Genomic DNA, 20,186 nt, shown 5'->3' with positions numbered 1-20,186 from the left:
ATGAACAAATTGCTGCAGGACACGGAGGGTGGGTGGAGGTTGGCTAACTGTTCAGCCATGCATGAGACCCCACTTACCACCCCCACCCCTCTTGTTCTTTCCTTCTTTCTCTCTGTCTTTCTGGTGGCACTTGAGCCTAATGAAGTCACCACAGAGTAAAATATTTAGCAACAGCTTGCACATTTTTAAGCCTGGCTTGGTCAAGTAGAAACTTTCAACATTGGCGTCAGTAGTACACAACGACTGCACTCAGCCCACTCAACTAATTCATCATGACAAACAAACAGTCACAAAGAGGTCGTTTTTGAATGTAAATATTATATTTCAGAGAGAATAATCACTGCTGCATGATGTGAAATGAGTGAGGTTTTTGTTGTGAAACTAACAGCTTTCAATTGAATGGTGTTTGTGATTAATGCCAAGAGTCATTAGGGCGATAAACCCAATGAATCAACAGTGTGAAAGTTTGTTTGGGCGGAACATTGATGTATGCGTGCTACGTAATTATTTAATGAGTAGTTTGACAGCATTTGTGGATGTGTTTGTGTGTGGCGGAGGGAGAGAGACACACAACAAAGAGAGAGGGAAAAAGAGAAAGGGGGCGGGGGGTGGTCGTGATCTATAAAGAACGAATGTAGGTCAGTGTTTTGTGTGTGCAACATCTAAATTTTTCTCTCAAACACCAACGAACATAGAAACAACTACAACCTTTTCCATGTTCCTTTTCCACCATTCTCTCTGCAAGCCTACATTTCCTCTCTTCCTCTCTCCATGACCCATTTCTGAACAGGCAGAACTTGCCTCGGTCCAGCTATTTTGTCCTGTCCTGCTGATAACAAAACATCAAGCGGCTGTATACTCTGAGCAGCCCCTCACAACTTGTTTTGTCAGTTCTGAATATTTTTATTATTATTTATTATGAAGCTTTATTTAGACAGGGGAATCCATTGAGACAGAGGTCTCATTTTCAATGGCGCCCTGGTTACATACACAGAATTTGATACATAAAAACAACATAAAACAGTCAAACATTGTAAAACAATGTAAAAGAGTCAATACAAAAACACCCGATCTCAATAGGATCTTATCAAATAACAGCACTAAAAAAATATACGGAAAAATATGGCCTGCAAGATAGAATAATACCATAATCTATGGGAGCCAAAGGATTACAAGGTAAAATCACTATTCAGAAATATTAGACACAGAATTCCTCATTCTACAATAGATACAATTAATGCTGTACATTATACAGCCACTATACACAACTATAAAGTAAGTCGTACTCATAACTCACAAAAAGGATGTAGAGATTAGTGCTGAAGTATTAGCTGGTAAAACAAGAAGCCGACTAACAGAAAATTAATCAATGACCATTTTAATAACCAATGTATTGTGCCACTTTAATTTAATGTTATTTTGATGGCCACTGAAGACATGACGGGTGACTCTGTTGCTATTAGTCGTTTGTTATCTGTGAAATATTCCTGTTTTATACTTTATACTTGTACTTGACCTTGTACAGATTTTCATGCTTTTATTGATTTTCATTATTATTTTTATGTTTCTACCCAACTGCATTTGTAAATCACTTCGGTCAACAGTTGTTTTTTTATGCTCTATAAAGAATTTTACACTAAGGCTGACACTGAATCAACACAATTAGCTGATTCCTATAATCTCCTAAAATAAGAAAATACAACTGTCATCTGTTTCAGCTGAATTCTTTATTGTTCAGACAAAGAAAATGTGCCTTCTTGGTCGCAGGAAACTTGCATGGGCATCTGTTATTGTTTTTTGGATTTAAAAAAAAAAAAACGTATCTGTTATTAATATTATCCAGAGGAAATAATCAGTTGCACTCCTGAGTGAGACATTCGTCAGAGCCGCATGTTATTTGGTCCAAAAGTGCAAATAACAAATGCATCATGTTTAACTGCAAAACACAAACCTGTATTCGATCCGAGGATGATTACAAGCTTATTTATTATTGAACTGAGACCTCTGATGAAGAGATACGGACCAGCCGTAAACTTACGACCAGCAGCAGTGATGTGATGTCACGTGACCTTGTTGGGGTCGGATACACGCGCGCTGTATATCCTGCATATCCCACAGCACAGTGAGCTCACACAGACAGGAGACCACCTCCTCCTGCAGCGCACAATGATCCGACTCCTCCGCTGTCGACCCGGCTGCTGCTTTTGGACAACTCCAGACTGTCACGGATTAAATAAAGCCGTCAGTTCCTGAGAGAAGAGTCGAGAAGAAGACTGGTCTCCTTTTGCAGCTGGGGTGTTCGCCAGTTAAACTCCCACCGCAGGCTCTGCCAGCTCTGGTTTGAAGGGGTTTTACTCTCAGAGTTCAGCCAACAGTTCACCTGCAGACGTGAAACCATGCGCTCCCGGTCTGCGCCCCCCAGGTAAGTCACCTCTATGTCAGATTCGTCTGTGCGTAACGCAGTAAGCTGTGTAAACTATTTATAGGCCTATATGAGACGAAGTCAGAAAAAATGAATTTAATTAATTAATTACAAACGATGGATGAATAATGTTTTTTCCAAGAATCTTTTTTTTCCTCCTGAAATACAGGTTTTTTAATATGGTCTTTATGTGCTGTATAAGTTGGAACACACATGTACGATTTTTTATTTTACAGGAGACTTTTCTAGGCTATATCTCTGCGCCACTTCCATGACAGAGTGCTGTATATTGTAGTCCCAGTGAGAGAGGAAGGTGCGAGTGTGTTTAAGATACAAAACTATGGCTTGTTACCCAGCCACTCTTGCTGGCTTAAGGCCAATCCCCTAGACAACTTAAGGAATTTTCCATCAGAGCCTAGTAAGGCCTGATCTTTGCCCTGTCTGTCATATTTGCAGCATTAAAAACAGTGGAAGTTTACAGTTGCCAAATTCCAGCGCAGATAAAAATTCTTCAAGTTGAAATACTTTCCCTCAGCTCCCATGCTTGTGATTATAAGTCCATGATGCTGCTGTTAGGAATGAGGATGTTTTTCATGCAGACAGTAAGAGAGGCCCAGACATCCGGTCTGAACACAAACACATGGGCTCTGCAGAAAAGTTGGGTCTAATACACTTCTTTTTTCTTAGTACAGTAGTTCACCTATTCTCTCCTCCTGCCCATCCACAGGTTTACCCCCCTCCTATTTCTCCTCCTTCTTCCCCCTGTTTTCTCCTCCTCCTCTCGCCCCCAGTGGATTCCCCAGCGTGTCCCTGTGGTCCTCCCACAGAACACGGAGCCTCGGCCTGCCCCTCACTTCCTGTCTCCGGCCCGTCTGGATGTCACCTCCCCCTGTGACCCAGAATGCCACAAAAGAGCCCCTCAACCAAGCTACTGGGACCTGCGGCGTCTTTTGTCCTATGAGACTCTCCACTCTGATGGTCAACTAACTGAGACTGCCGTTGGGATCTATGGCTACAACCTCAATTCTAACACCAGTCCGGCCTACTCCTCAGGGTCTTCTGAAAAGGCTGGGCAGTCACATGTCAGGAGAAAGCGACAGATCTTTGGCCATGATGGGCGTTTTAGCATTGCTGGACAGAACTTCCTGCTTAAATATCCATTCTCAGTGGCTGTCAAACTGTCCACTGGGTGCTCCGGTACACTGGTGGGGGACCGTCATGTTCTCACAGCCGCTCATTGTGTTCATGATGGTAAAAACTACGTGAAAGGAGCCCAGAAGCTTCGCGTTGGCTTTTTAAAACCCAAGCAGCGGGTCACACAGCCTGCCTCCTTTTACCTTCCCTCCAACTTCACCAACCATGTTGAAGGTGGTCCTGATCCTTACGCCCCACCAACCAACAACAAAATGAAGTTCCAGTGGATCAGAGCCAAGCGCACCCATGTTCCCAAAGGATGGATTAAAGGGAATGCCAATGACATTGGAATGGACTATGACTACGCGTTGCTTGAACTCAAGAAACCCCACAAACGCCGCCACATGAAGCTAGGAGTCAGCCCCCCGGCTCAGAAGCTGCCTGGTCATCGGGTCCACTTCTCAGGATTTGACAATGACCGTCCAGGCCAGCTGGTGTATCGGTTCTGTCGGGCCGGTGAGGAGACATCAGATCTGCTGTACCAGCACTGTGATGCTCAACCCGGGGCCAGTGGGTCAGGAGTATATGCCCGGATGTGGGATGGGAGGCGTCGGCGCTGGGAGCGGAAGGTGATAGGCGTGTTTTCCGGGCATCAGTGGGTGGAGCGACAAGGGGCGTCTCAGGAATTTAATGTAGCGGTGAGAATCACCCCGCTCAAATATGCTCAGATCTGTTACTGGATAAAAGGGAACTTTGTGGACTGCAGAGAGGGGTGAGGAGAAGGTGGAGTGAGGATGACACAGGGGTGTAACTACATCCTCGTACATCTTTCTGGAATATCGAGGCTGCAAGAATCGACACCTTTCACCCCACTACTTGTAGCACTGACATGACATCAATATAAATATCAAAATATTGTTGCCCCTACTCTCAGATGCCAATATCAGTAAAGACAGACACAAATCCTGTAACAGCACTGAATTATGTAAACAGCGTGCATTTGTTTCATTTATGCTTAGTTTTACATCTTCACATTTCTAAAACATGAAAATGTTATATTTGTGTTAACTGGGGGAACATTGTGGTCAGGTGGTTTTGCAGAACAGAATCAGGCTTTTCTGCTTCTTGGAACATTCATCTGGATAACAAAGTTATCTGCAAGCTCCATCTGGAACATGGACTGATGTAAAAAGATGTTTTGGAGTACAACCTAAGCAGCAGAACTGGAAAAGCTGTTTCTCTACGCATCATAACCCTTTTTTCTTGAGCTACACTAAAGATTGCACTGTTAAACTTTTTTTCTACTGAAAATGACTTTTGTGGATGAATGTACATGTCAGCTACCAAAGGCGCCAACTGTTTCTCTCCGAGCTATCATATATCTCCTCTCAGTGGACTCACTAGTTATCTACAGGCATAGTGTACTCTGTCAGCTAAATCAACAGTGAAGTTTTGGAAGAACATTCAACTTGTCACATAGATGTTTAACAACTGCAGATGACCTGTTACATGAAGTTCATTTTGTTGTACTTTAATGCTTAGCTCCCTCTGGTGGCAAAGATAAAACACTGCAGGTCTCTACAATGAAGATTATGCTGACCTCGCCTAGGCCTACATGAGCACTTTTTACTTTCTCCTTGCATTTGTGACATTGACATTATTTGTGGTTCCGAAACCGAAGACAAATTTAATGAAATATATGCTTTGAAATATGCAAATGTGTCACATATTTCTTCACAGTTTTCTCATGAAACATATTTTATACACATAAATACAAATGCACATTCTCGGTTGAAACACCATTTGTTTTATTTCAGATGTCAAAAAGCATTTTCAGAAATGCTGTGGGGGAAACTGAACACTGTAAAAAACCGAAATATGAGGACCAGCTCCTATGACTTTTCCAGCTCCAACACCCTCAGCCAGGAGTCTTAATCCTGGGATATGGCACATAGAAAACCAACTCTGCGACTCAATTTGACAATTTTTCTAACTAGAGGGAGCACAGATTTATATCTTTCCAAATCTCACTCCTCAATTCTGTTCTCCAGCTGTGATCTTATGGGTTTCTCCAAACCAAAACAAAGCCGGCAGAATGTGTGTTATTTAAGGAAGGAGTAAACATTCAAGTAAGAACTGTAAGTAAGAACACCCATTCAAAACTGATCTTTCTGTGATCGTGCTCAATTGAAGGCTATCGCTATCAAAATTACAAAAACATGCCAATTCAAGTCAACAGAACCGTTCAGCTGCAAAATTTGCTACATTCAAGTGGAACATGAGCACAAACAAAACATGAGCAGCAAAAGGCTGAATTAAGGGCTGAGTTTGCAGATAAAGCAGAATAATGGGCACATGAATGAAATTTGAGTTTAATCAAAGATTCGTCACACTTCTTCTGTGATCCAGATACGCACGCTGGTTCAGCTCAAAAGTAGCTTCCTCCACCTCATTTACACTCAACCTAAAACTTGACTGAAGCATTCAATATGAAATTCACAACAGCACAGGAAACATTGATTTTCGCATTTCCCTCTCAGACGGATAAAAAAGGCTTTTCTGCTCAAGTTGTATTGATTTCTATCTGAATACTGAACAGCTAACGGGCTGTGACACTAACACTTAATACTGCCCGAAGTTATGCACTGCCTGCAGATTAGAGCCGGCGGAGGAGTGGAGGCTCACAAAGAGGAACCCACTTAAGAGTTAAAAGGATGTTCACGAAGTGTGACTGAAGAGAAAGGCAACAACATGCAAGGCAACCTGTTTGTAACACCGGTCTGGTAACCAAAAATACATGAACTGGTAATGAGGTGACACATACAGTCTTTCCCCTCCAGCTGTCTTCACCCTTTGATTTTGAATTTATCCCCAATGGAAATGTCACTGTTAAATATCGTCTGCTGTCTAATCCATATAAGAACGTGATGACTGACATATTTGCAGTGAATGAAAGGTAGATCTGGGGACAACAAAATACTTTTCTAATAGCCACATTCGTTCTGTTATATGCATCCAATCCACAAAGAGATGGACCTGATGTGATATGGTCCTCACTTCCAGTATGGTTTAAGCATTCAGGCACCGGAAATCTACAAAATAAAGTGTCTGGATGGCTTTTAAGAACTCAAATAACCAGAACCGGGGCAGGCACGGCTGAAAAACACACCAATAGCATCTGAATCCCTTCTCACTTGTTGGCAGCCTTGTGAAATTTTATATAGCCTGGTGCTGTAACTGCCCCTCCAGATAGTCAACGATGTGAAACAAGCAGATACTGATAGTAAAAGGTAAGAAACATGAATGAGGAAGAATACAGCATTTTCTGCAGAGGCAGTAGATGGGAGTACCTAAGGTGTTTTACATACAGACCGATCTCAAGTCAATCAAAGTTTTATTTGACATTGTGGTAAAAATCCACACTGAGGGTCAGCTTTAAGAATAATTGGGCATTTTGTGAAATTCATTTATTCTCTTTCTGGTAAGTAAATCAATACCTCATGTCTGTACAGTGAAGACAAAGCTACAACTAGCAGTGAGTGAATTTTGTTTAATCCATACGAAAAAAAAAAAGCAAAAAAATTGCACAGGTTTCATATTTACTGTACAGACATGAGAGTGATACTGATCCTCTCATTCTTTGCCTGAAAGAAAAGAAGGACATTTTCCAAAATGTCGAACTATTCCTTAAAGAGCAGTGACAAACAATCAGCTTTAATTGCTGCAGCAATGCTACCCCAAACAGCAACTGGTTCCAGATTTTAGATTTGGGAGCCTCAAGGTTCAAGCAGAATATGGGCCAATCAGGATTCAGGATCTCAGGCTCGACTCCTTCCACTGCTCTGAATCGCTCATCTGGTTTAAGTGACCGTCAGAGGCCAAGTCCGCTCTGTGATTGGCCACCTGCACTTAAAATATCTTTGGTGAAAGTCACCTCCTGGCATTCCCTAACTTCCCTGACGCCTAGCAACAACATAACACAACATGCTAATGTTGTCAGTGTGGTAATGCCCGGCGTAACTCGAAATAGTATACAAAATAAAAATATTCTTTTAAATAGGTATAAACATTGCATTAAAAATAGAACCGTATCAAAACACAATTATGAGTTCACAGTCTGTCCCTTAACCTCCAAGCGTGAGCGTTCAACAACCCTCCAGTCTTCCGCTTTACCAGTCCTCCACCCATTTCCCCTCCAAATCCAGAGTTCGTAGGTGAGGTCTCACTGAGCGGAGCCTTTACTGCGATTTCAGCCCCAAACTGTTGGAGGACAGTGGGTAGGAGTAAGCTTTGCCCAGCACAATGCGGTCTCGGAGCAGTTTAAAAAGGACATAGTAGTTGCAGAAGAGAATAAGGCCCAGAGACAAAGTGTGGTTCCAGCGCTCAGAGCGCAGCAGAGAGTATAACTGGTACACAACCACACTCGACTCGATCCAGAGCAGCAGGTTCAGGATCCGCAATGGCTTGTGAAACAGGAACTGGAGGACCAACAGACAGGAAAAAGATATAGGGTCATGCTAAGATTTGATATACAGCGGTGGACATACAAAATAAACTGTAATAATAATAATAATAATGATAAAATGTAATACAATATAGGATTTATACAGGCAGCCCCTGTACCCGGTCTCTGTGACAGACACGGTGGATTAAGCTACAGAGGCAGAGCTGTGGCTCTGAGCTCTTCTCTGAAATAACTATTCAGTCATTGATGTAATCAACTCAGACCTACTGGCTTTAAGTCGTAATTACTTAATTAAAAAAACTTTGACACTAGAGCTACACCATCTCTTTTACAACTGAGCAAACGCAATCTGTTTATGGACCATGAGATGCAGCTGCAAGATCCAGAAAAACCCCCGTGAGACTTTTGTGGCGTTTTAAACCTTTTCTGTAGATAGCATAGTGATAACAGAAAACTCAGAGAGAAAAGCGAACTAGAATAATTAAATGTTATTTCCTCATTTCAAGGAAAATAAGTACTGTAATGAATACATGACAAAGAGCTTTTCAAAAATGTGCATCTTAATTTTAGAAAAAAATAACTCAAGGTTGAGTTTCCCTTCTTCTTCTTCTTTTTATTAACTCCATTTCACATCTTAACGGTCTAAAAACATCTTAACAACTGAACAGCACTAATGCCTCCCTTTCTCTCCTTTCCCTCTTATATCCCACTCCCCCATTTCCCCACTTATTACTCTGACTATTCCTCCTGTCTCATCTCATCTCATCTCATCTCATCTCATCTCATGTCTCTCCCCTGGACCCAATTGGTCTGCGAGTTTCCTAGGCCACTAAACCAGTGCCATAAAAACTAAAAAAGCTGCGCTGGTTAAAATAGAAACAGTCTGTGAAAATTTAATAATTCTCAATAATTTATAGGTTATAAGTCAAAATAGTCTCTGGGTCTGCAGTTGGACCATGGTCCGCCTACAAGTGACATTGGTACTAAATGATGTTATAAAAGTTGCCTAAAGCTGGATTTATACTTGACGGGGCCATAACACTGATATCACTACAAAAATATTAAGTGCATGTAACGCACATGATTGCGCCATATCATGCTTTACTATACTCCTACCTACCACTTCTACCAACATCAGGAACTTTTAGAGGTTTTGGTGTAACGTCACAGCCTACACATGTAGACATGACATGTACGGCCCAGAGCCTTAACACAGAGGTCCAGATCCAGCTGAACTCATTACATAAGTAGCTGTGTGATAAAAGTATCATTTCTGCTGACGTTATCATGGGTGGTGTTTTTTTCAGTTTTAATGGGCTGCAGGGAACCAACTCTACAGATGTGCAGTTTATGCTATTGTTGTATCATATTGTAAAGGTGTTATTATTTTGTCCACTCTAAAGCTAGTGAATAATTTACAGGTTACATCCATTGTAACTATGATACAAAGGTACAGATACTCACATAAAATCTTGCATGGGAAACATCAGAGGGAAGAGCAACATTAGAGGGTCCGACTGCCTTATACAGGCATCGACTGTGTCGTACCAACACCCCCTGAGGCCAAATAGTGCTTTCTGACCATCTGAAAAACATATTAACACCACAGTTACACACAAACCATTGACAGAGTCATTTTTGAAACCTCTGGGAGTGTACAAAAGTGTGCACAAGGGGCCACTCACACATGCTGAGGTGCGTTGCTGTACGAGCCGTGCTCCAGTTTCTGCCAGCGGCCCAGGTGGGCTGCCGAGCGATGAAGCAGGTCGCAGTAGCTGGGGGGCAGCAGCTGACTCATCAGCATCACAAATGCATTGATCCACACCATGATCAGATGCTCACATGACCAACGCATGTCATAGTACTGAGTGCTCTATGGAAATACAAGTACCAGAGATGCATAAATTAACCTAAAATTCAGCAACTTGAGAGGTACTGAAGGAATAGTGGAGCACAAAAATGTCTGAAAAATCAACAATAAAATCTTAAAGGGGAAAAAAACCACAAGTGACAGATACCAACCTTGACAAAGCAGAGAGGCAGGAAGGCTACATAATAAGCACTGAACAGCGAGTTGAATAGCACTTCCTTGATTCGACGGTTGAAGTCGCTCTTCAGCTCCTCCACCTCGGCTCGAATCAACTCCGGCGTGTGTGAGTGTGTGTGTGGTGGGCAGGTGTGAGTGGGCATGTGCGGGGGGCTGGAGAACTGCTCTCTGAGGTTCTCTCGTAACAGGAAGAGAAAGTCACGTGGTCTAAAGAACGGGGTCTCTGTTAGGTCAGTCTGCTGGTGCTCGGCTGGGTAATCGCAGTCAGCCGGAGTCGTTTGGCTTTTGCCTCCCTCCTGATGGAAACAGCAGAGCGGGACGTACACACCAAATCTGGCATTGAGGGAAGGAGGGCGGTGAGTGAACGAAGACACAAGAACAGCGAGTTTTAAATGATGGCAGGATGAGAAGGAGATGTAAATATAAATAATGCATATTTAAAATTGACACTTTAAGGGAAGGTAGGTCCAGAAATACCTTTAGTTTTGTTTTTAAAAACGCTCCTAGCAATGTCATGGTTTGTGCATGAAAGTAACATTTTGCATCTGATTGACCTTTCTGTCACATACACTTACTGAGCAAAGATAAGCTGATATGACAATTGCGATGATCAGAGGATTGTGGTTCCTGCGCATCGAGACGGTGGCAAACTAGATTTCAACCAGTCGCCACTTTGGCTCCACCCACTCCAATACCTGTGAGTGTGTGCAGGTGAGTTAAAATTTCACTATGCTTACACCCACACCTTTACAATGTCAGGATCTTCAAATCTGACAATCCCACATTCAGACTTGCTGCACAGAGCGGAGTGTACAGAGGTGAGAAAGTATGTGGCGTTTGAACTTGTGGGGTAAAGTCCCAGTTTGTAGTACATACGAATGCCTCAGAGAAAGATTGTAGGTGCGCAGTATTATCACCATTTGTATGATTCATTGCATCTTGCCCCTCTCTATGATGGCAAACCTTTTGTGTTGCCTTTAAGTGCGGCCATTTAGAACAGGTATAACCACATTTGCTTTGAGACATGATCAGATGACAGCTTGTTCAAGCATATCCTATCCTGAGGGTTGGGGTTTTGGGGGTGGGGGGGGTCAAAGACTCACGGGTATCCTAGGAAGAGGAGGTTGAGCACAGAGTGGTTCTTGCAGAGGTTGACCAGTGTCCAGCACAGAACCCAGCCACACATGGTCAGCAGGCAGAGCCGAGCTGCGATGAGAACCACATAGCGGAGCAGTGATCCTCCGCTGCTCTGAGACACCTGGACGAGACAGACAACACAATAAGAAGACAATAAGTCAGATATCAGAGAAACTGTGGCACCAATGCTGCCATCATCAGGGGCTCAGCTCCCACAGGGGCGATGTGTACTAAAAATCTATTAGCTGTTTGTATATACAGGTCTGTGTGTTTACCTCTGAAACTATAGTCCAAACTAGCCTCCTGGCCAACATGACTGTGATGAAGATAGCCAGGTGGTAGTCTATTAGATGAAAGTTCTGTAGGAGAATTGCACAGAGAAGAAAAAGGCTAGAATCAGTTTTCCATTATGACATTTTTGAATTGTTCTATTTCACCACAATATATGATCGACAACAACATATACACCGTACATTACACAACATGTGAAGCCAACACAAGAAGACTTCAGGCCAAAAATGAGGCAAATAGCAATAAATAAAAAATATAAATAATTACAAATACAAATCAAACAGTGGGTAAAAAAATAACAGATGATTAAAACAAATAAGGAATATCTAAATGAGCAGTTAAATAGGTAAATAAATAAATAAGAAAATGAAGATACAAATCCAGTTCGTCCGCATTTTAAAGAAAGTTAAAAATGCCAGGCAGCATAAGTTTTCTGAGTTGATCCTTTTATCCCCTTAATCTGCTCTAGTCTTACTTTAGAGAGTGAAGCCAATGTACTGTTTTGAACTGCACTTTTGCATGTTCAAGGCAGGTAGATGACGAGTAGATTATATGTATATGAATTATTTTTTCCCCACACCTCATGAAATTTTGTAAGTATTTTTTTAATGTATTTATCTGATAAGCAACTTATAGATGATACTTCTTTTTGCATCTGGGTCACATTTAAAGATGGAGTCTAAATACGATGGGGAAGGACACAAGAGGAAGAAGTCAGTTACAGGGAATAGTTTCTGACCTGTAGATTCCCATAACAATGTGCTCTAAGCTGTTCAAAAGAACCAAAATTCATGTTAATATTATGATCATACAATGATATGGTCAAAGATTTATTACGCTTGGGCCTGATTAGGCCTGAAACTGCCCAATAAAAATCTGTTATATTATGTTATGGACTCATCCAGTGGCGTTCTATAAAACTTTTAAACTTTTTGGCCTTTACCCTTTTCTTAATCAAAAGAAAAGGATAACGGGTAAAGTTGTGTTTCCCATTGCACAAGACACAAAGACACTTTTTATCATAGTTTATATTACACAAGGGCTCCAGCACAGCACTGTTTACAAAAATTCAAACTAAAGAAAAATGAAAGTAAAGTGAAAAAAGAAGCTACTGATAGTTCATACTGCACATGGAGTTTATATAATCCGATTTCACTCAGTTTTTAATTTTCAAAATACTAATTAATTAATTATAATGGGCTCTGTTTTTGGTTATCAAGTGCACAAGTTTTGGGTCACTGTGGTTTCCTTTTGAAAGGTACAAAGGAAAAAGACATGATTTGAAATTGCCAGAAACATCAGAGCTGATGGTGTGTGTTAAGTGTGTGTGTTCTTACAAGCGAGGTAGAGGCAGCAGGGTGGCTATATGGGTACCACCACACCGTCCTGTAGATGTTGATGTACTGGACAAACAAGGCCACCAGCAAATAAAGGAAGAGCAGGAACTCAAACAGCAGGCTGCTGTCCAAGGGCAGCTGAGGGATCCTCGAGTGGCGGACTGGCTCCGGAGTAATGAGGGCCGAGAGAGGAGGGGCTGACAGACCCACCGAGTTACTGCTCCTGAAAGCAGACACACAAAAAATACAAACACTCAGAAATATCTAGGATACATATCTTTGTGTCATATCACACCTGCTGCAAGTTGTGTGGAATAAAACCTACAGAAACATTTGCACAATAAGGTTCCAGCTTAGTTAAGAGTTTATCATGGTTCATTAATATTCACATAGAAATACAACTACTGCAACTTGTGCAAGCACTGCATCTCCATGAGGTTGGCACCTCATGTGATCAGCATATAAATTTAACTATTTGTGTATGCACAGAAAAATGTTTGTGCACATTTGTGCAAACAAAACAACAACCTGTGCAACATTATTTCTCCAGTTAGTGTAAAGATCATTACTTGAGCACAAATCCACAAATGTTTGCTCTGCTTGCACAAATGTGTACAGTGTGCAAATGAATGAGACATCACTTTGGAGTTATTTGGATGTGAATGGGCTGCTGAAGCCTAAATTTAATTACTCAAAAACAGTGCAAACAAACATTTTATTTTTGCTGCACAAATATATCAAAATGATTTTATTAATATCTGCTGATGAAAAATCCTAAGGCAAACACTGAAAATGTTCATGTTTTTTTTAAAGATGTGGCTTAGAGGAGAGAAGTTGTTAGAATTAAACCTGTGCCTGAAGATTATTTCCATTATTGAGTCATCTCCTGATTATTTTTGTAAATTTCAGTCTGCACCAAGCTCTGCACAAAAGGGAGTGACGAGCGACAATCCCCCCGAATGGAAGGTAGACTCAGAGACTTCAGGTGGATGCTGGGCTGGCTGAAGAAATAGCTTTTAAAATACTAAATGAACAGCATGAGCATTATGACAGCAGGCCCACAGCAATGGAGTGAGCAGAACACTGACAGCTTAAGTGAAGTGTCATGACTAAAAGGGCAGGTTATATACCTGTTGAAGGGACAAAAGTATGCAGCAGACTTGAGATGGCTGCTTGACCTAACTCACAGACTACGCTCCATTTTAATTCATTCATTCATTTAGTCAATGAAATGTCAAAAAATAGTGAAAACTTTCCATCATAGTTTCCCAGAATCCAAAGTATCACCTTCAACTTTAATGTTTTGTCCAACCACCAGAATGGTGAGTGAAATTAATAAATATAAATATAATGAAAAAATAAATATAGCTGATTTTTCTTGATCAACCAATAAATCAATCAATTAATTGCCTTTTTTATCTCTCACTAGTTAAAGTTACCAACAAACAGTTAAGTGCATGATCTAAGACTAGAGTAAATTAAAACTGGGCATATACTGTGCAATCTTATTGATATGTACATTGTGTTAACTCACACTACAAATTTTAATCAGCTTTTTGGCATGGCAACAACCTGCAACCTCTATGCTCACAGCCCATGGATCGACTGACGGCTCACTACATGGAGCTCACACTGAACCTAAGCACAAACGTCGGTCAGTTTTATGTATTGGTAATTCCAGTAATGTTTCATCAGAGATGGCCGTGTCAAAAGAGAGAATGGCAGCATTACTTTGTGCAATGCTCCTATAAAATCGAAAGTAACAAGGAAACAGAAAGTATGATGTGAAACCGCTGGACGATGACAAATGAAGTTTGTTCTGCAGCAAAGTTCAGTTTTATATCACAGCAGCTTTAATAAAACAGTTTTGACAACCACATGTAAAATACTACTGCAGTAATATCAAAATAATCAGTACAGTTTATACCAGATCTTTTGACTATGACTGACACCATGAGGGTTATCAGACTGTGGAACTGCTGAAATCTGCAGTTATTGTTTGATTGTTTATTTGTCACAAAGTACTTGGCAAATTAAAATATTTAATAATCAATTAAAAAGGGTAACACTGCATTAACATTAGGAGTTACATACAACTGTATATGATTATTTCAAGCCACAGGAGCAAAATCCCCATGAAGCTATAACAACAAACAGCGGTGGCCCATGATATTTTGAGTAATACAAAAAATGTTCCGGCAACCCTCCTGTTTCAGGTGTGTGTCAGGATGTGCACATACCTGTTCCTGAGGCCTGTACCATTGCCGAGGTTGCCTCCAACCAGAGTCTGCAGGGACGGCAGAGCAGAGCGACTTAGCTGCTGTCTGCTGGGGCCCCTGCGACCTCCTGGCATTGTCGCCAGTTACCGTGGCAACCACGGATGCCGCCCACCAACCAACAGCTGCTGGGACTCCTCCCCTTCCCCTCAATGAGCCACCATGTACAAACAGGCCACTGTGGAGGAAACCAACAAAGATGTGAGTTACAAGTTACAAAGTAAACAGATGATTTAAAAAGAAAAACATTACTAAACACACCTGAGGCTCAATCAACATTTACAATGCCACAGCACAGCACCCTCGAGCCAATTTAAGTACAATTAGAGTACATATCTGTTCTAACCAGTAGTAAAGTAGGGCTGCAACTAACAGTTATTTTCATTATCAATTTCTCTGTCCATTATTTTCTCAATTAATCATTTGGTCCAAAATGAGTGAGTGAACATATTCTACTTTTACTGCTATTGATACCAGATAAAGCCAAACAGATCTTTACTACTGTTGAATTAAAAGTATCCAGGAGAGTTGGAGGAGTGTCCTTAAAAAAAAGCAGCGCCTGTGAAATAATCTTTCTAGGTCTGATTGTTTTGGTTCTAAATCTGTTTGTTTTTGTCAGCATTGAAAATCTGCCAAACATTGAAACATACAAATACATTCACACTCATTCATTCACAGAGGTTGAAAGAAGCAAAGAGCAAAAACCCCAAAATGTTTGTGTGGCACTGCTTTGTTCTTTCATTATCCAACCTACTTCAGGTTAAACACATGACATGTTATCATGACATGTCCCATGTCAGCTCCACATGTCAGCGTTTGGACACCTGCCAGGGTTACCTCTCAGGTAATTATTTAGCAGGTGTGCAGCCATGGTGCTGTTGAACTATTTTCCTTCATGAAGGCAGGCTTTATTGCAGAACTCTTGAATTAAAGTGCATTAGTTTTAGCTAGATGTAGCTAATAAAGTGTTCACAAACTGACTCAAAGTAATTAACCATCCCCCGAAGGATTCACTTCATAGAAATAGTTCTGCTACCAGATCCGAGAACCATCCCAAAGCCTTCCTGATGGCAACACTCCTGGCTACTGTCAAACCACTGCTTAACAATGCAAATAGAGCCACAACCGATCTACACCTGCCCGGAGTATCAGACCTGTTAATATATGCTGTCTGCCTGCTTAAGCTCACATTGGGAAACAATAACCTGGAGGAGTTTGCAGGGGCAATTACAAGTTCTCATTGTGTGTCTACATGAAATGACTGGCAAGGAGTATATTGTCACTCACTCGTTCAGTACCTGTATAATTTATAAATGCTGATAACAGGCCTTTGTGACAGCACACATTTTAACTTGTCACATCAGGAAAAGTATATGTGTAACTAATAACATTGACAATGGCTCGTCTCCATGTTTGGTATCAGCGAGCCAGCAAGAATAACACTGTGACACAAGTGAATGAAATGCAGCCATTAAATATGTTGTTATTAATTATAAATGGGCCTCTCCAATTAACAGTTGTCACAAAGGTCAATTAGTTCTCACTCTGTGTCACTCTGAAAACGTTTGAACAGACCACTTTCACATCCACATCCACACCCACATAAAAACTAATCATCCAGATGTGGAAGGATATAAATAATCTATTGCAGAAGATGATGACCTGCTTTGTGATTGCCTGTCAGCAATTCTGCATCACTTTCTTGTTTTCTTTCATGTCAATGCACTGTGTAGTCCTACAAAACTCTTTGGTTGTATTGACTGTTTCATTCAAAGTTTTAAGTTTACACTTTACATTTTAGGATGCAACTAACAATTGTTGTCATTAACAAGTAATGTTTTTAGCGGGTAAGCAATGAATAGTTAAGTCTTTGAAATGTATTATTATGCTAAATGCCATGTCACAAATCTCTTCTGAATTCCTGAAGTCACATCTTCAAATGTCTTGTTTTGTCCAAACAACAGCACAAAACATTGTACACAGTACACACAGTAAAAAAAACTGAAAAAGCAGAAAATCCTGATATTTTCTAACAAGCTAATCTTTGGGATTTGACATATTCTTTAACAAAATTGTTAATTAATTTTTGAACAACTGACAATGAATTAATCAACTAACCATTTCAACATTATTGTGTTCAAAAGGAGCACAGGAGAAAAAAAAATTGAATAATGGACAAGTCAATCAACAGAAAATTAATCAGCATCTATTCTGATCATCAATTTATTGTTTACTTCATTTATTCTGCAAAAATGAGAAATATTCTCTTGTTCCTACTTCGCAAATGTGAAAGATTTGCTGCCTTCGTCTGTTTCTCTGTTGTTTGGGTTTTGGACTTGGCCAGACAAAACAAGACATGTTGACAACACCTTGGGTTTAAGTAATGTATGATGAGCATTTTTCACAATTTATAGACCAGATAATTACTCAATTAATCAAGAAAATACTATGAGGATGATCATTAGATGCAACCCTATTAAGTTTAACACTAGGGTAGTACTTCATTAAAACTGTAAATGAATCATTGTGAGTGAAATGTATCACATCATTTATATAAGCACACCTTTTGGACATTGATGACATGGCAGGATGATTTACTGCACAGTCGGTTGTTTTGAAATATACAAAACAGCTTCACAAGCATGTCCCTGTTGCAGACTGCTACATCATTTTGGTAATTGATTAATCATTTAAGTACATTTTCAAACAAAAATGCAGAAAGTTCTCTGGTTCCAGCTTCTCAAATGTGAGTGTTTTCTGCTGTTCCTTGTCTTATGTGATAGGAAACTGAATATTTTTGGACAGTTGGGAGGACAAAGCTAGACATCCTACACTCAGGGAAAATGATGGACATTTTTCATTACTTCCTGACACTTTTATCATTGTAAAACAGTTGAATTGCTGATGTTCTACACATACTTGACTTAATGTTCTAGAAAAAATTAAAGCTGCAACAATTAGGCATTTAATTAATTAGTCAAATGACAGAAGATTTTGATAAACTGTTTTGATAATCAAATAATTGTTTTAGTCATGTAAATACGTTTTTTAAATGTTTAAATTTATAGCTTCTCAAATGTAAGGATTTCATGATTTTCTTTGTGACAGGTGACACTGTACTGAATTTAAAAAAAAACAAAAAAACATTGTCAGTTTAATTGATAATCATAATGAAAATGATTGTTAGTTACAGCCCTAGAAAATTACTACTCGACTAATTGAGAAAATAATTTGGAAATTAACCTATAATGAAAGTAACTGCTAATTGTTGAACCCACAGAGGCTGAAATGAGCCTTGGTAGGTGCGACTGAACTTCATATTCAACAACTACTGTATAATTTTTTCTTATCACTATTCCTCAGTGGGTAAAAAAGTAGTCCCGCCCCCACTTCATCAGCCAGTGACAAACTCCTGAAATGAAAAACAAACTGCAGCCTGATGACATACTACGTTCAAACTTAGTGATGTGGCTTATGAAACACGATGGATATAACACGGCCCACTCTGCAGGATAGGGATGCCGCGGTCACGTTTTTGTGCCCCCGATACTGATCATCTATGAGTGAGATCAGCCAATATCGATCATTTTTGACATGCATTGCAGATGGTGTGAATTATTCAATCTGACACAGTTAGTAAAAGTTCCACACGGCCGACATGTTGTTTTGTTTTGGTGGTCTGTTGCACGACCACACTTTGAACAGAGGCGGGACTAAGCTACACAGGACACAGTGCTTCTCTCAGTGGCAGACACCAGAGTATTAACCACAGGTGATCGGTTTTAAGGTGATCCATGAGCATTGATTCCGATCTACCGATCACGTATTTGTAATAAAAATCCGCCAACATGACGGACGGTGGATCAGTCGGGGCATCCCAGATACAGGCATATTCTAATAATAAACAATATTAAAAGGTGAATGTTCAACAGGAAACAGTCGTTCACACACACACACACACACACACACACACACACACACACACACACACACACACACACACACACACACAGGGGACCAACATTACAGCTGCAAGTCAAAAGTGAAAACAGGAACTGTGAGCTAGAGAAATTAACTACAACGGAGGGATTGCAGGGCAGTATTTTGTAATTTTGTGGAAGTGCAACACTTTTCTTGTTTTTATTTTATTTTTTTAAAACAAAAACTTTTCCCGCTGGAATAAGGAAAGAAAAGTGACCAAGAAGCGGGAGAAAGTCGTGTGGAAATTATGTGTTTGTTGTGACTGTGCAGACCTTTTCTCTGAGGAACACTTTGTTAGGCGGTTTGTGTGTTTGTTTGTTTTTTTGGGGGGGTTTTGTTGGTTTTTTTTTTTTTTGCAGACTTGCTAAGACATGCAGTAAAGCTCATGACATCAGGTAGCGCTGTCATTTTGTACATGGCGGAAACTTGGAAACACACTTTAACAGAGACAAAGGTGTAAGCTTGTAGCGGGCTGATAGCTCTCAAAAACAAACCTAGATAGTTTTTAAAATCTTCGTAAATCCTCTGGTACTCACACAACATTGATAACACACGGAGGAGTGAGCTGGACCAGGATGCATCAGTCAGTTGTGAGACGAGTCCGCACAGCGCCGGGCATTTCTCCGCCTCACAGCTTCAGTATCCCCGGCTTCACTGGTGTGGAGACGAGCTACGACCGCACCGGCGGTACTGGAGGGTGGCGTTGTCCCGGGCTGAGAGCATAAAACGGGTTTAAAAGTTACCCCCGGGCTGGAGGAGCAACAGTGTCAACGCGTTGCACAGAGACCGACGTGGCAAACCCGAACCTCCTCTCCTAGAGACGTCATCAGCGCGCGACCTAAACGAGACTGCACAGTCGCAGTTTGACTAAACAAACGGCTGATCTGGAGTCAGTGCTACTGTCACCAACTTTCATCAATGATTTTATTATTGATTATATTAACTATTAATGACCTTTATTATGATCATATTCACGTTTTTTAATAAATATGTTATTATTGATTATATTGATTATTAATTACATGTATTGATGAACATTTTCATTACTTTATAAATTATTTTATAATTGGATATATTAACGACCTTTGACTTAAAA

At 40.5% G+C, this 20,186-nt stretch overlaps 2 protein-coding genes across 2 annotated transcripts; one reads left to right on the top strand and one right to left on the bottom strand.

Moving 5' to 3' along the window:
• Positions 1–2,100: 2,100 nt before the first annotated feature.
• Positions 2,101–5,274, top strand: LOC111661133 (serine protease 23-like). The gene is made up of 2 exons (XM_023414600.2): positions 2,101–2,422; positions 3,150–5,274. The coding sequence occupies exons 1-2, from the start codon at positions 2,397–2,399 to the stop codon at positions 4,330–4,332; spliced, it is 1,209 nt and encodes a 402-aa protein (XP_023270368.1). The 5' UTR covers positions 2,101–2,396; the 3' UTR covers positions 4,333–5,274.
• Positions 5,275–5,340: 66 nt separating this feature from the next.
• Positions 5,341–19,893, bottom strand: tmem39a (transmembrane protein 39A). The gene is made up of 9 exons (XM_023414599.2): positions 19,627–19,893; positions 15,074–15,287; positions 12,834–13,056; positions 11,481–11,564; positions 11,172–11,326; positions 10,044–10,401; positions 9,707–9,894; positions 9,486–9,606; positions 5,341–8,034 (listed from the first exon to the last, which is right to left on the bottom strand). Exons 2-9 carry the CDS (start codon positions 15,184–15,186, stop codon positions 7,795–7,797), a joined length of 1,482 nt encoding a protein of 493 aa, XP_023270367.1. The 5' UTR covers positions 15,187–15,287; positions 19,627–19,893; the 3' UTR covers positions 5,341–7,794.
• Between the last annotated feature and the right edge of the window lie 293 nt (positions 19,894–20,186).

The sequence above is a fragment of the Seriola lalandi genome, unplaced genomic scaffold (assembly GCF_002814215.2).
Source record: "Seriola lalandi dorsalis isolate HSWRI2012SDOR001 ecotype SW California unplaced genomic scaffold, Sedor1 jcf7180002054537, whole genome shotgun sequence".
Lineage (NCBI taxonomy): Eukaryota > Metazoa > Chordata > Actinopteri > Carangiformes > Carangidae > Seriola > Seriola lalandi.
Note: the sequence above shows the minus strand (reverse complement) of the source record. Positions and strands in the feature narration are given on the sequence as shown.

Bases quoted from the DNA above. Each gene is read 5' to 3' on its own strand.
- LOC111661133 (XM_023414600.2), top strand. From the start codon at position 2,397: ATGCGCTCCCGGTCTGCGCCCCCCAG. The intron at 2,423-3,149 runs GTAAGTCACCTC...GCCCATCCACAG, and splicing joins TCCCGGTCTGCGCCCCCCAG to GTTTACCCCCCTCCTATTTC.
- tmem39a (XM_023414599.2), bottom strand. From the start codon at position 15,186: ATGCCAGGAGGTCGCAGGGGCCCCAGCAGACAGCAGCTAAGTCGCTCT. The intron at 11,565-12,833 runs GTAAGAACACAC...ATTCTCCTACAG, and splicing joins CTGCTGCCTCTACCTCGCTT to AACTTTCATCTAATAGACTA. The intron at 9,607-9,706 runs GTGAGTGGCCCC...TATGTTTTTCAG, and splicing joins AGCAACGCACCTCAGCATGT to ATGGTCAGAAAGCACTATTT.